General features: G+C 42.0%; 1 protein-coding gene across 1 annotated transcript in view; it reads right to left on the bottom strand.

The window, feature by feature from the left end:
- Positions 1-2,140: 2,140 nt before the first annotated feature.
- GPC1 (glypican 1) overlaps positions 2,141-16,382 on the bottom strand; it is a 117,964-nt gene continuing 103,722 nt past the window's right edge. The window contains exons 4-9 of the mRNA XM_040348993.1: positions 13,825-13,990; positions 12,045-12,175; positions 11,449-11,568; positions 10,580-10,713; positions 9,116-9,291; positions 2,141-5,571 (exon numbers count right to left, since the gene is read on the bottom strand). Coding sequence (XP_040204927.1) covers positions 5,357-5,571; positions 9,116-9,291; positions 10,580-10,713; positions 11,449-11,568; positions 12,045-12,175; positions 13,825-13,990 — 942 coding nt within the window. The 3' untranslated portion in view covers positions 2,141-5,356. The remainder of the gene's footprint in view (positions 5,572-9,115; positions 9,292-10,579; positions 10,714-11,448; positions 11,569-12,044; positions 12,176-13,824; positions 13,991-16,382) is intronic.

The raw sequence follows: 16,382 nt of genomic DNA on the forward strand, positions 1-16,382 counted from the left end.
TAAGACCGCTGCGCAAATACGGTGTGACAAAAATTATTGCAATGGCTGCCATTTTATTCTCTAGGGTGTTAGAAAAAAAAATATATAATGTTTGGGGGTTTTAAGTAATTTTCTAGCAAAAAAAAATGTTTTAGTCTCGTAAACACTGAATCTGAAAAACAAGCCCGGTGGTAAAGAGGTTAAGACGGAAAGATGATCATGTTATCCACACCTCTCATTGTTTACAAGTCATTCCTAAAGTGTGGGCTCTGCAGTATTCATATGAGTGTTGTAACCAGTGAAGTCAAGGGGCCCCAGCAGATATTAAAAACTTTCAAGCTTTGTAAAATGTTTATGATTTTTATTGTCATACCTGTAAACCATTTTGCGCCCCCCTGAAATCTTGCTTAAATATTGTTTTTAGGATGTGAAAACCATTGAGGTGCTCACTCCCAGCAATACAGGGGAAAACAACAAAGGTTTTCATGTTCTAGCAAGATGGCAGGACGTGGGGCTTCCTAACTGGGAGTTTTTTGGCCAGGCTTCAGGAGAGGGTAAGGGTTGATTTACTAAAACTGGAGCACATAGAATCTGGTGCAGCTGTGCATAGTAACCATCCAGCTTTTTGATTTAACCACTTACAATTATACCCATATAACATTTTTATAATTTTTTTGAGACATATTGGTGATATTTAGGCACCACTGGGGTTTTTTATTTTTTGCTAAACAAATGAAAAATACCCCTAATTGCAAATAAGTAATGTTTCTCCTTCGGTGATGTGCGCTGATGAGGCTGGACTGAAAGCCTGCACTTGATAGGCGACTACTGAGAGGTAGCATTGATAGGGCTGCACTGATCATCAGGACACTCTGATGATCAGTGCCCTGATTATCAGTGTAAATGTGCCCTGTCAGAATTGCCGCTTACCGGCTCGCCTCTCCTCGCGCTGCAACAGCATATTTGGAAAAGAATGTCGTAACCAGCAATTGGTTTACATGTGATCAGCTGTGATTGGATACAGCTGATCACATGGTAAAGGGCCGCTGTGATCGGCCCTTTACCCCCTACCCTTGGTGAATCCCTGTTGTGACAGCGGGCCGGGGATCTTCTCCCTGCACCTGTTGCCACAATTTTGAAAAAACACAGCCATGCGTTGCTCCACCCACATTCTTTTACAGAGTTCTGTTAATAGGAGAACTACAACCATTCTCCGCCATTGTGGCTGACAGCTTGCTGTTCTCAGTGAACTATCAGGGCGCTGATGAGCGCTCTTGGTAGTTTGTTGATCCTTCCTGTCATTCAGTAGCTACCTGCCCGTACAAGGTCAGAAGGAGCCTCAGATTGCAGATGCTGTCATGTAATGCTTTGCAGGCTCCTAATGATAAATAAATAAATGCATATTTTTTTACCTGCAAAAAGATGTGCATTTTTTTTTAAAGGTGGACTTATCCTTTAAGTAAACAGGTTGAAGTTAGAAGCTGATTGGTCACTATGCACAGCTGCACCACATTCTCTGGCGTATTCTAGACCCCCCCCCCTTCCATGTATTCGGGAAAGTAAAGTTGTAGGTATACCTTTTTGCTTTTGGGGGTTCAAGATGTTGACTCATTTTGTCAGGCATTATATATACGCATTCACTGTGAAACAATTGTTTTATCCAAGCTGTACAACATGTGCCTATTTGGGGTGCATAGTGGGAAACTGGGATAGGAAAATGATGTGTAAAACTAGTTGACAAATGATATATTATGTTGCAGGTACCATAGTTTATAAGGAATCCTGCATCACCTACTAAAGCACTTATTCTATGTGCCCAAAAATATTTAATTCTTATAACTACATGTCGTACACATTGCGATATTTCTGCAAAATGTCACCTATAGGGATTTCATTGTTCTGCAGAGCATGTCACATTCCACAAGGGCATGCCTTATGAATAATTGTTAATCTGTCACATTAGCAAAAATGTTGCAAGCTGCGCTATTTTAATGACGCACGGCTGGCAGTTTTTTTTTTGGGCCCCCTTTGTTTTGTCTGGCGTCCCACTAGAAGTGTCGGTACAATAGTTGGCCAGCAAATTCCAGTAGAATGTGTCAGAATTTCGGACTGCAAGCTGTATTTCCCAAAGAAAGGTCAATGACAAACGTGAAGACAGGTATACTACCTATTTTGTAAAGCATAAAAATGCCTGTTTATTAAGATTATATTACATTTTTATTTCGATAGTTTGAATCAGTGATATGTTTGGTTAAATTAGAAACAAATCACAAAATCATTTTTATGTCAACAAGCAAATTTACACGTTGGTCCTAGACCAGAGAAATCCCTACATTTCTCCAAATCTGTTAATACAAAATTGTCCAAATTAACCCAGTTTAGCAACAGAAGGCAGCAAATATTGGTAACCCCCATGTCACCAGATAACAAAAAGTGTGCATATCGTTCGCTGCTTATGTCTTGTACCCAGCAAAGTCAATTTTCCAAATGTACTGCAAGCGGAACTATGGGCAAAATTAAGCAGTCACCCCTGTTTTACCACTTGTTAATTCTGTAAATTGTTGTTCCACTTCCTGACATGGGTGACAGGATGGTCTTAGATGGACATTGTAGTTTTCAGTGGACTTAAAAAAACATACAAGACAAAAAAAAAAAAAACTCTAGATAAAACTTTGTAAGCAGTTACAGCAACAGTTGTCATGTAAAATCAAGCACTGTGACATCATCCAAGCCCTTCCCCCTTTGCGTTCATCACAGGGCACATGGCTTCCTCAGGGGGATTCTACTTTTGAAAAAAAAGGTTTAAACCATAAATATAAAAGCTGTTGTAAACATCCCTGCCAGTGTAATATGATTTCACCCAACACTGTAACTGCCTCTGGACAACGTGGCCTGTTACAGAAAGTAGAAAAATATTGAATCTTTTGGCAAGGTCAACAGGCAATTAAACTATGTTTGGGCTCTTTCAGACAGCCACTGCGGGGAACTAAAAAATGGCTGACCGAGCTGCAGCTTTACTGCCCCCCTGCTGCTCACCCAGTACGGCCAGGCAGGGCTGTACACATGCCATGGCGATTTCCTTTGCAGCCGTGGCTTTTTTTAACTTGACTTGCAGCACTTGATAAACTCACCCATTGAGTTCATTGGGGCTGTGCTGTGACCATGTGCAATGCATGCAATTGCAGCATTACAGGGTTAAATCAGGCGGTGAGGAAACCATACAACGCCTCTTCACTACCTGTCAAATGCCCTCTTAAAAGCGACCCACACATGGATCGCTCTTCAGAAGGCCCCATGAATGTGAAAGACCCCAAAAAACTGTTGTGATAATGCTATTGACAAAGTATATGTATTTATTTATTTTTTGCCCATAGTTCTACTTGAACCATAAAATGAATACAGGTTTGTACAGTCACTCTATGAATTTGTTAATATTGTAAGTAAGTAAAGCTGGGTGATTTCTCAGTAGTAGTAGCAAAATAAGTTTACATTGCCTCCCCTGAGTTGCCCTTGTCAATCTCTTGTCAGTCCTGTCTCTAACAATGATACAAACTAACACAGCAAGAGAAGGAGTGGAGTGTTCTGCAGATCATTGGCTGCAGCAGAGGAAGGGGAGGAGTCTGCAGATTATTGGCTGCAGCGGAGGGAGAGAAAAAGTCTGCAGATCATTTACTGTAGCAAAGGGAGGGGATTAGGCTGTACATCATTGGCTACAGCGGAGGGAGGGGAAGAGGTTGTAGATCATTGGCTACAGCGGAGGGAGGGGAGAAGTCTGCAGATCATTGGTTGCAGCAGGAGGAGGGGAGAAGTCTGCAGATCATTGGTTGCAGCAGGAGGAGGGGAGAAGTCTGCAGATCATTGGTTGCAGCAGGAGGAGTGGAGAACTCTGCAGATCATTGGCTGCAATGGAAGAAATAAGTCTGTAGACTGTTGGCTGCAGCAGAGGGAGGGCATGAGTCTGAAGATGATTGGCTGCAGCAGAGCGAGGTGAGAAGCCTACAGATCGTTGGCTTTAGCATAGGAAAGGGAAGGAGTCTGAAGATCATTGGCTGCATTAGGAGGAGAAAAGGAGTCTGCAGATTACTGGCTACAGCAGAGAGAGGGGAGAAGTGTGAAAATCATTGGCTGCAGCGGAAGAAGTCTGCAGATCATTGGCTGCAGCAGAGGGAGAAGAGGAGTCTGAGGATTATTGGCTACAGCGGAGAGAGAAGTGAAGTGTGCAAATCATTGGCTGCAGGATAGAAAAAATCTGAAGATCATTGGCTGCAGTGTAGGAATCTCTATATCATTGGCTGAAGCAGAGGGAGGGGTCTTCAGGTTACTTGCTGCAGTGGAGGGAGTGGAGAAGTCTGCAGATCATTGGCTGCAGTGGAAGGAGGGGATAATTCTGCAGATCACTGGCTGCAGCAGAGGGATGGGAGAATTTTGCAGATCACTGGCTGCAGCAGAGGGATGGGATAATTCTGCAGATCACTGGCTGCAGCAGAGGGATGGGATAATTCTGCAGATCACTGGCTGCAGCAGAGGGATGGGAGAATTCTGCAGATCACTGGCTGCAGCAGAGGGATGGAAGGAGTCTTCAGGTCACTTGGTGCAGTGGAGGGAGGGGATAAGTCTGAAGATGATTGGCTGCAGCGCAGGGAGGGGAGCAGTCAGAAGTTCATTGGCTGAGGCCTATTAAGCACTAGTCAATAGCAAGTGAGAAGCAGAGCAGAGCTCTCTTCCCGGGGAACCAGCTCTCAGTCTGTGTTTACAGTTTTGTGATGCAGATGACTACAATACTGAATAAGTAAGCAAGCGCTCTTTTCCATTTCCTTATGTACAGTCTATTAACCTCTTGTACTAGGACAACTGCTTCAATAGACTAAACAAAATCTGTGGTGACAAGATGCCTCTCCACAAAATCATGCCTGGTGACAGAAATAAAGAGAAACCTTCTTTATATAGAAACATAAAGAAAACTACATACAATGCTTCTCTGAATCTGTCAGTTCTATAGGCAGAGAAATGTGTGTAGTTGCACTAATAAATATTTTACATTTTTCCACATATTTTATTTTTGTAATCTTAGAAAAGAGACACTGTATTAGTGCGGCTTTATGCCACTTATAACAATATTGTGCTATCAATCAAAGAATAAAAAATAAAAAAACAGCCCAATAAGGTTTATCTGTATCTGAAAATAAAATACACACAATTACAAAAAATGTACAGGTATGGAGACATTGTGAGCCTGTAGAAGAACACAGTGTTATAGAGGCCTAATCTCCAGCACTCGCTCCCTTTCCATTGTCATCTACATCCAAACTGAGAAGGTCGAGTTTATTTGGACAGGGTGAAGTAAACATCATTCCCTTTTATATGAAATTCACAGAAGTTACCATCGGGCAGAAAATGCCACAAGCAAAGCCACGGCAAGCAGAAGGCGGCTCCATGAGTGAAGGTAAGCACTGTTTTCTGTCTCTTCTGATGATTTGGAATTGTGAGTGATATGTGTCTGTGTGTGAACTACGGAAGCATCTCCTGATGATGTTTTGACGCAGACGCTGTCAGTGCAGCCGTCTCCACTTCCTGATCCGCTGATGTCATCACCTGTATAAATACAATAGTGATTGTTAGCAGATACAGACATACAATACAACTTGGACCAATACAATTACAGGCAAATGGCTAACTACATGGATGAAATACATCTACAGTATGAGATCGGTTTTACCAGCCAATGGATTTGTAATTCTGGAAAAAAAGGTCCCCATGACAGTGGTGTCATTGGAAGTAAAAGATGCCCCTGTGTTATCACTGGAAGGAAAAAATGCCCCTATGTTAGGCCTCGTTCACCCGACTGTTTTTCTCCACAGAATCCATCAAGAAACTTGGTGGCAGAGCTTTTTTGCAGAGGAAAACGGCTGTGTGTGTTTTTCATCGAGAAAACTGTCGTGGAACTCGATGAGAAAAAAAGAGAACAAGTTCTCTTTTTCCTCGTCGGGAGTCTCAATTTCCTCGTCGTGTTCCTCGTCACGCTGGTTTTCGACGAGAAACACGTTCGTGTGTATGCTTAGAAACCCGCACATGCTCAGAAGGGTAGCGCCAGTGGAATCAAACTTCCCCTTTATAGTGCCGTCAAACGTGTTTTACATCACCGCGTTTGAGAAAGATGAGATTTTGTCTTGACAGTGTTGTCAAGATTCTCGACAAGCCTAACAAGGAACTCGTCGAGGAAAACGATGTTTCATTTACGACGAGTTCCTCGGTCGTGTGTACGAGGCCTCAGTGGTGGCACTAGAAGTAAAAAAAGCTCCAATATCAGTACTGGCACTAGAAGTAAAAAAAGCTCCAATATTGGTGGTGTCACTAGAAGTAAAAAAATGCTCCAATATCAGTGGTGTCACTGGAAGTAAAAAATGCACCAATATTGGTGGTGTCATTGGAAAGAAAAAATGCCCCAGTGTTAGTGGTGTCACTGAAAGGAAAAAATGCCCCAGTGTTAGTGGTGTCACTGGAAGGAAAAAATGCCCCAGTGTTGGTGGTGTCACTGGAAGGAAAAAATGCCCCAGTGTCGGTGGTGTCACTGAAAGGAAAATATGCCCCAGTGTTGGTGGTGTCACTGGAAGGAAAAAATGCCCCAGTGTTGGTGGTGTCCTTTAAAGAAAAAATGCCCCTGTGTCAGTGGAGAAAAACTTCCACGGCATCACTGGTTTCAGTCTGAGGAAGATTGTCATTGGGATGAATGAGGGATGGGGAGGTGGACTCTGAGGGGTGCAACAGAGGTGTGCACAGCCTATTACATTAGGGTGTGCACCCCAAAGCTCAAATACCTTTGCGAGTGTGTGCATGTGTATATACAGTAGTTTTTTATTTTATTTATTTTTAGGAGCCCTGTTAGGGGGCTTTGATGAAATATTAGGGGTCTATACAAGGGTAATCTGTGCTACACAGGGTGATAAGGGTGTGCCTAGGCACACCCTGTGCGTACGCCTATGGGGTGCATAGAACTAAAAGGATCTTGGGGGCTCTGAGGGAGGAAGTGGGGCTGGAAGGGCTCTAAAGGGCTCATTTTGATGTACAGCTATCATTGCTGCCCCGCTAAAAACAAAACAAAAAAAAGATCTGTGACAGATCACTTTTCAGAGGGTATTTGATAGCCAGTAAGTAGGCGATATGTCACCTCCTTCCTGCCTGTTTTACATTGCATGCAGTTGCAGCATGTCATGTGTACAGCTCTGAGCAGCTGCATCTTCTTTTTCAGGTGGAAGGTCAGGGAGCGGCAAAAACACACCTCAACTGCTTGCTTTTGCTGTGAAAGAGTGCCTACACATGCAGTTGGCAGGGCAGTCTCCCAAACACCCTCCAAGCTGCAAAGACAGCTGTAGGCAGGTATACACTTGTGCAGCAAAAATGACAGTCTGCCTGCTGCACATGACCCATGTAAATGGATGGGGCCGAGCTGCAAAAGCATTCAGTGTATACAGCTTTTGTGCAGTTATGTGGATTTTATGGGGTTAAAACAGGCAGTGAGGAGGCGAAATAATGAGGTTGATTTACTAAAGATAAAAAGACACTACACACTTATTGTTTTTTTATTCATCTTGCATCTAATTGAGTGAAACCTCATTTACTAAGCTTTTACCCTTAGTAAATCAACCCAATGTGTCCTCACAACCTGTCAAATGCTCTCTGAAATGCAATCGGATGCAAGTTACTCTTCAGAAAGCTACTGAAAGTGTAAATTAGCCCTGAGGCTCCATTCACACCTCTGCAGATGTGACGAAGCATGTACAATTATGCTCAGCAAGTATAGGGCAGCCCATTCATTTCAATGGGCTGCCCTACACACAAAAAAAAAAAAATGCACAATATAACTTTTTTTTAAAAGTCACATAAAGAATTTATTGTTAAAAATGCACTTTGTTGCCTTGCAATTTAGTGGGCCGAATAAGTGCAAAAGCACAGTGCATGGAAGTGCCATTAAGAATTAATGACATCATTGCACGCCTGCAAAAGGGCTGTGTGTTGCAGGAAGGCAGGTGAGAGAGAGGAGGCCAAGGGGGTCTGAGGAGGAGACAGGTTGTCTGAGGAGGTGGGAGGCCGGGGCTGAGTTGTCCTCCCCCTCTTGTACTCACAGATCACAAATCCCACCTGCTTTGAAGGCCGCTTCTTCTTCCTCTCTCCGGTCATGTGATATTTCACATGACAAGGTGAGGAAGGAAGAAGGGCAGTATGCCCTCAATCCTGAGTAACGCCACTCTGAGACAGAGGTGAGTTCTCAGGCTTTATTGTCGCTCTAATCTGCCCCCTGCAGGCTAGAGAGAGGAGAAACCAAATCCTCTCTCTCGCAGCAATCATCCACTGCTCCTTCTGACAGGAGTGACACTGCAGTCGCTCCTGTCAGTAAGGAGTGAGACAAGCAGCCAGATCATCACAGCGCCCCTTGCTTCCCTTTCCCAGCCCTGGATAAGGTTATCCCTCTGTTCAGTCTGCTCTCTTTTCCTATCAGTATGTTTCACTTAGTGCCAGACCCTGACATTCATTTGTTGGAGACCAAAGCCCCTACTGCTCACCAAAGTTCTGGCAGTCAAAGTAAAATTCTAGTCTGTTCTTTAATATTCTGCATCTTTGAGATGCTGCCACTAAGATGTGTTAAATGTCTGGGTGACAGCATTTTCCTTGCACATGATTGGCTGATAGATCAGCAGAGCTTCACTACATTCACTAAGTTGTGTAAAAATGAGTGCAACTGAACTTGCAAAGTGCACAGTCTAATTTGCTTTTAGTAAATCAACCCCAGTGATTGATTTAAAGACAAAGACTGATACTTGCAAGGACCACAAGGTATCTGAAATTCAGCGCTGTAGTTACTGACAGTTTAGGCCAAGTCAGGTTCACTTACAACCTACAACTAGAAAAAAGAGGGGAAAGGGGAATGGGAGAATGAACCTACAACTACTTTAAATACCTCAAACTAACATTAGCTTCTTAGTGCCAGCACCAGGTACAGACAATTTCAGACACTGAACAGCTAACAGTAACTGATGTGTATGTTTAACCGTCAGTACTGAGAAATCAAAAGCACATTTTAAAATAGAAATACCAACTACCACCTACACATATGGGCTGTCATTTGAGAATTTCTACTTACTTGTGTCCTGAAAGTCCACATCATTTCCATTGTAGGCATTGCGGAGACGATTTGTCATGATTTTCAGCTGCATGATCTGCTGACGGATGGTCATATCAGGCTTGGTAATATCTACATCAATCTCAGGGTTATTTATTTGGTTGGCAAGGCCACTGCCCATCCGTTCTGGCATGTACCTAAAGCAAAACACAACTTATCACTATAAATGTCAGTAATACCGTACAATAATCTTACTAATACAGGCAGCATTTTTGGTCTTTGATCCATTAATTGCTACGTTTTACAGTTTTCTCTTAGCCCCCCTGCAAAGTATCACAAATAACTTGTTGAACTTGCCAGTGAATGCCTCCTCATGCAGCTCCCTGTGATGGAGTAACAACATTGTTGCACTGCTCCTGAATTAAGAGCAATGTTGTCATTCTCATGTGCCTGCTTGCACTACAGTGGGATGAAAAAAAGATTGCAGCGTGGAAGGCTATCAACATTAAGGCTGATGCACAATCCTGTAACCCGTTATTCAGCACCTAGTCACACCTAGTTCTGCCCACTTCTTTTATAGCGCAGCGGTTGCCAACCAGTGGTCCCTGGACCACTGATGGTCCACGAGAAAATTATGGTGGACTCCAGGGGTTCTGCCGCAAATCAACACTGTGGCGCATGCATACCAACCAATTTTGTTTCCAGTGTTGTTCTCAATGCGCGCTGACAGTTATTACTGTCAGCGTGCATTGATACCCGGATGCCTTCTCTGTCGTTTCGGCTCCTGTGAACTCAGAGGGAGTTGCCGGGAGTAGTGCATAGAGGGGGAGGTGAAGAAGGAGGAGACTTCCAATGGCAGTGCTGATTATAGACTGTGGGAGGAAGCACAGGGCTCAAGCACATGGATGGATATGGAGGTGAGATCCAATGATTAGCCTGTGCAAGGCAGCAGTATGGTGCAGGTTGCTTTGGTTGGAGAAGGGGGGCAGGGACCTGGCGCATTATGTGTATAAGGCATGTAAAATTTATGTTTGTGGTCCGAAAGGTTGGTGACCACTGTTTTAGAATGATAGCACTGCATCTGTTGCTAAAACCATTCCACTGTAAGCTGTATCATCTGGGAGGGGAGGCATGTGAGATACAAATTAAGGAGGATTTGGCTCAGTCGGGTTTTGTTGACTTTAGGAGGCTTGTACATCACATAGTACCTGGATTTTGGACCTGTTTAGGTTGTCATAAGGAGCCTTTGGTTGTACGTAACATTTTTAGTTTAGATATAATTAAATAATTGGTGTGTATGTGGGCCACCCATGCCTTTCCAGCCCCACAGCTGGAGCATTAAAACATTTGGTTGAGGTGGAACACTGCAATAATGCTATAAATGTATATTTCTCTAAGTGAATGGACCCTCAGTCAAGTTATTTAGGTTTCATGAACATGTCATGCCAAGACGACGTTTTAGAGCTGCTAGACAGAATGAATTACCTAGCTCGGGCCATTCCATTCCAGCACTTGTCTTCATTGCCTTGACCAGCAATTGTCTTTTCATTGCAGAATAAATTTGGTAATGATATCCAGTAATCCTGAATGTCACTGAGTGTCGCTTTTACATCTAATACCTACAAAAATAAATAGGATTAGATTTATAGGGTAAAGGAGAATAGTATGATACAAAATCATTGATCTATTGACAGTACAGTATATAAATGGAAGAACTCAGACTTAACATGTTCCATGTGGAAAGTGATTTGACTCACAGAAACCATATAGTTTTCAGCTTGCTTTCATCACATTGGTTAAAAAGCATTTCTGATTTTGAAATCCGTAACACAGCCCTCTTTGCATTTATATATAAGTGTAGTAATATAATAACCCGGGACATTAGAAGGTAAATATTCCTACATAATTTGAAGAGTAAATATTGTCTCTTTTGTTCCCACCTTCTTGGAAAAGTAACAATGGGGAGACGATCAGATGCAGGGAGCCTACAGGCAAGACTGGTTATCAGCCCTTTGTAAACTGGTTGCCTTTTCTGAGCAAAGTCTTACAAGTTCAGGTCCTCTTTAAAATGGGCACAAACCCACTAGGATACATTCTACCAAAAGACTTCCAATAAAGCTCTGCTGGAGGAGTGAGCCAGGTGTGAAGACTGCGGCCCAGTCATAAACAGGCCATGGACTTGTACAAGTCCGTAGCCCGGGGGTTGGGGACCCCTACATTAGCCAGATCTGAGGCCCCGGCCATTCCAGCACACAGGCAAATGCCCTATGGCCAGTCCAGGCTTGACCCTGGGTCATTTTAAGACATACGAATGTATTGTGATTATGTCTGGCACTCCTGCCTTCATCACTCACCAGGTTTTCCATGCTGGGCACTGTAGATTTATCTTCCTGGGCAGCCTTTCCCTTTCTCCGTCTCTCCTCTGCTTTGGGAGTCTTGCCACCCTTTTTGGGGTTTCCACAACTTTTAAACAACTGCAGAAATGAAAGAGACTCTTGTTGTTAAGTCAGAGTTTGTAGCAAACTTATTATCCACTAAAACTGTAAAGCAATATACATGTATTAACATGGCTGATAGATTTAATGGTTGTATAATGTGAGAATCAATTCTGCACTATTGAAAAGATTAAAAATATAACAGCTGCCGTCACCAGATAATCTACTAATGAGTAGAATGATCAGCTAGATGGATAGTGGTGTGGTACTGCTGATGATATGATGCTTCAATTTACTTATAGACCACAAGGTGGGCTGCAGTGCTTGTCCCCTGTGTGGGTATACTATTGGACTGACTCTAATGTAACTGCACTCCGTGTTAAACAAATGGAAAGGGTAGGCACATTTGTGTTGCAAGGGTTTCCATTTTCCTGGCCACTAAACTTGCAAATATTCTACTGTATCTCCAGTGATTTTTTTTTTAAATATGATGTCTATACATTGCCTGAAAATACCTTGTTGGTTATTAAATCCTTGTTCTCCTGCATGTAGATTATAGCATCAGAAACCTTTGTATGGATGGTTCCCACAATGTACTCCACTCCAGCAGCTCCATTAAACTTGCCCGCAACTAGCAATAAAGACTCTGAAAACATCAAGAAGAGAAACCAATCATTTTATGGCTTGTATGTATGCAATACTTGTCATATGAACCGAGGCTAATGTTAATGTCATCAGACCTAAATTGTGTTGTCCAAAGCTCTGGTTATGGTTGGAGTTGTGCTTTAACCATCTCAGCTCTCGCCCCTGCACACACTCCCCTATTGACCTGAGCAATTTTGACATTTATACTATGAGCTGTTTTTTGGCAATAACTTTGCCATTATGATAACAAAGTAATACACATATCAGGTTTTAAGAAAAAACAAGACATTTTGGTAATATTGTCTTGCAATTTTTTTTTATGCAATCCATAGATAAAAAGATAAAACAAAAATAAATCTTTTTTGTACTTTAATCAGTGTTACTATAAGTAAAAAGTTTTCATTTTATTCTAAAATTTGTCCTGTTATACTAAAATTATTTCTCTGATACAAAACATTGTAAAGTTTGTAAAACAAATGTAACTATTTTCATTACTGATTAAATAAATGCTTTTTTTAAATTAGTGATACAAAAAACAAATAAAAAACAAAAAACAAATAATGTTTAAAACATCAACAAGAAGAAAATAAACAAAAACAAATCAGCAGGACAAAAAAAGCTAAAAGGAGAAGTAAAAGAAGGTGTTAATTAGGGGACTAAACATTTATGATTCTTTCTTTTTTTTTTTTTTACCAGACATCATATGCAACCGAAGTGGAAGTATAAAGATATAGACAGAAAAGATATTCTCCTGCGCTAGTGCGAAGGGCCTTAGTAGGGTGGTAGTAATTCTTGATAGTGTGAAGTGATCATGCATGGCCTGTTGTCTAGGTCGACTAGGGGTAAGTCCGAAATGCTATATATATAAAAGGAAAAAGAAAAGTGCGTGGCCTAATGCATGAATCATAAAAAAATTGTATATTATAAACAAATTGGGTATAAACAGAGAAATACTATGTATTCATACACATATTTTGTATATTTGTAGGAATATGTAGTATTTCTCTGTATATACCTAATTTGTTTATAATAAACTCTTGGTTAATTATTCATGCCCTTTTTCCTTTATATATAGAAGTGGAAGTATGGCAGAGGGACAGGGCATTTTTTTTACATATGTTGTATGCTAAATGCCCACAACTGCCTAATGTCCTGTGAACATTTTGTTTTGCCGTTAATTATCTAATGTGAGCCTAATTTTTAACATCTTTTTGATAGCTTAACATTCTTTTTCAAAACATTTTCATTACTATAATTCCATATACAGATATGTAGCCACTAGAGGGCACACCGATCTATATGTTTAGCAACATAATTAGCATCCCTGTACTTTATAAGTCTTTCCAAAATTCTGGACACCCTACCACCCAAAATAAAATGGTTGTATTTGCCTTGGAATGTTTTATTAGAGTATTCCTACCATGAGAAGTATATGGTATAAGGTGCTGCCTATATGACCCTACTGAACATACTAATTGCCTGGATGTTTCTGGCTTCAACACTTTTTGAGTCGCATAACTGGAGCAACCAGAAGTCAGAGAAATGTCAGGATTTCTCATTTCTCTTTGGGTCTGAGAGTCAGAAAGCATTGATGCCCAATGGTAAGAGCTTAACTACATTTGTGAATGAAAAATCTTTTCCTCTACTCACCAATCAGATTTCTCCATTCAGAGTCCAAATCTGCCTGATTAGCCAGACATCCCTGCATGACATTCCAGCAGTAGTTATCGCACAGTTTTGTATTAGCATGGCCCCGACACAATGGACAGTACAACAGTTTCATGACTTCGCGTGTGCATTCTCTGCTCATAGGAACCTGTAGGTAGGAGACATTTTAACAAACATTTTGTTTTCAATCCACATGAATTTTGTTGGATTATTATTATTATTAGTATTATTGATTTAAATAGTATCACATCCCCTTGATGCTGTATAGCAGTGATAAGCAATTAGTGGACCTCCATCTGTTACAAAACTACAAAGTCCCATCATGCCTCTGCCTTTGAGTGTCATGCTTGTGGCTGTCAGAGTCTTGCTATGCCTAATGGGACTTGTAGTTCTGCAACAGCTGGAGGTCCGCTAATTGCATATCCCTGCTGTATAGCATAACTGTTAGAAATGAGAAGAAATAATATGGTTTTAATAGTGACACACATGAATAAGTACAGGGCAAAGTTAATTCTTATACCATTGGCTTATGCTCCACCTGCAGGTGATTGGACCCTGCAAAGCTTGACTCAGCCATGCCTAACTTGGAGGACCTTCCTACCAGGGCCATTGTCTGCCAAGGACTGAGCATCCACATTATAAAATTTGGCAAATGTATGTGCCGAAGACCAAGTAACAGCCTTGTAGACCTGGGAAGCCGAGACTTGAAGCTGAAAAGCCCAAAAAGCACCAACACTTCTAGTGAGCCTTCACAGGAAATGGAGGTAGGCAACAATATGTCCTGGTTTAAATGAAATGCTGAGACCACCTTAGGGAGAAAGGAGTTCCGAGGACTCATAACAATCATGTCCTTGTGAAGAACAAGGAACGGTTCCTTATTGGATAAGGCTACAAGCTTAGATGCTCTCCTGTTTGAAGTTATCACCATAACAAAGGCAACCTGGCAGGAAAAAGGGGAAGAAAAAAGTCCCTAATAGGCTTAAATTGTGGCTTCTAAAGGACCAACAAAATGGTCACAAAAATGGAAACAAAAAATCTGACCAAAGAATTGGGATGCTTACAGTCTCTGAAAGAGCACCACCAAGGCAGAAATCTGATCCTGACTTATCCAATCCTGTCTAAAAAACCATGCCATGGAATATTCCTGGGATGAAGCTCCCCCTTCTTGCACCAAGCAAGGTATACTTTTCTTGTGCAACGGTAAACCTTATGGGCTTTCTAGCCACTAGTAGGGTGAGAATCACATTGCCAGAGAGACCCCTATGCCTCAAGACTTGGGCATCAACAGCCAAGTCATCAAAGCCAGAAACCATGAAGCAGAATGGAAAAAGGGACATTGAGAAATAAGAACTGGAAGATCCAGTAGGGGCTGCAGTCTGCTACGAATCTGACTATGTCCCTCCTGAGCCAATTCGGTGCATTGAGGATCACCAATTTGCCTTTTCTATTTCTATTCTCTGAAGCACAAGAGGCAGGAGTTTGAGAGAGGGGGATGCATAAATCAGGTTGAACGGATTCCACTGGGTGACTAGAACATCCTCACAAGCGGCCCAAGGATCTCTGCATACAAACCTGTCCAGTTTTTTGTTGACTCTGGATGCCAGTAGGTTTACATCTGGCATCCCCCACCAGAGACAGACTAAGTGAAAAATCTCTGGGCACAGTGACCACTCTATGAGATCCAGCCAGTGGTGGCTTAGGTCCCCTTGACAATTTTCCTCTCTTGAAATATGCACCACAAAACCACAAACAGGACTGAAAAATGAAATTCTGCGCAAGTCAGAATGAGCTCCTCTTCTCTTAGGCCTCGTACACACGACCGTTTTCCTCGATAGAATCCATCAAGAAACTTGGTGGCAGAGCTTTTTTGCCGAGGAAAACGGTCGTGTGTATGTTTTTCATCGAGAAAACTGTCGAGGAACTCGACGAGAAAAAAAGAGAACAAGTTCTCTTTTTTCCTCGACGGGAGTCTCAATTTCCTCGCCGTGTTCCTCGTCGGGCTGTTTTTTGACGAGAAACACGTTCGTGTGTATGCTTAAAAACCCGCGCATGCTCAGAATAAAGTATGAGACGGGAGTGCACCTTCGGTAAAATAGGATTTTTTGTACTCACCGTAAAATCCTTTTCTCTGAAGTCCATGGACGGACACAGCTCCTTAAATCTTGACAAGTGGGTTATGTTCCCTGTTTACAGGAGAGGACTAGGCAGAAACATGTTAAATAGTTAAATACATGTTACATTAACAGAGTTGAACAGCCCCGCCCAGGGGGCGGTCCCTCCAGACATAACCCTCCTCACTGCAGCTTGCAGCCTCAGTTCGTAACAAGCAGTACAAACCTAAAAAGGAGGGGTGGGAGCTGTGTCCGTCCATGGACTTCAGAGAAAAGGATTTTACGGTGAGTACAAAAAATCCTATTTTCTCTTATCGTCCATGGACGGACACAGCTCCTTAAATCTTGACAAGTGGGACGTCCCCAAGCAGTGTCAAAAAACGAGGGGTGGGAAATATATCAGTAAAAACAATTTTAACTTCACCCCAA

This window comes from Rana temporaria, chromosome 4 (genome assembly GCF_905171775.1).
Source record: "Rana temporaria chromosome 4, aRanTem1.1, whole genome shotgun sequence".
NCBI classification, from domain to species: Eukaryota; Metazoa; Chordata; class Amphibia; order Anura; family Ranidae; genus Rana; species Rana temporaria.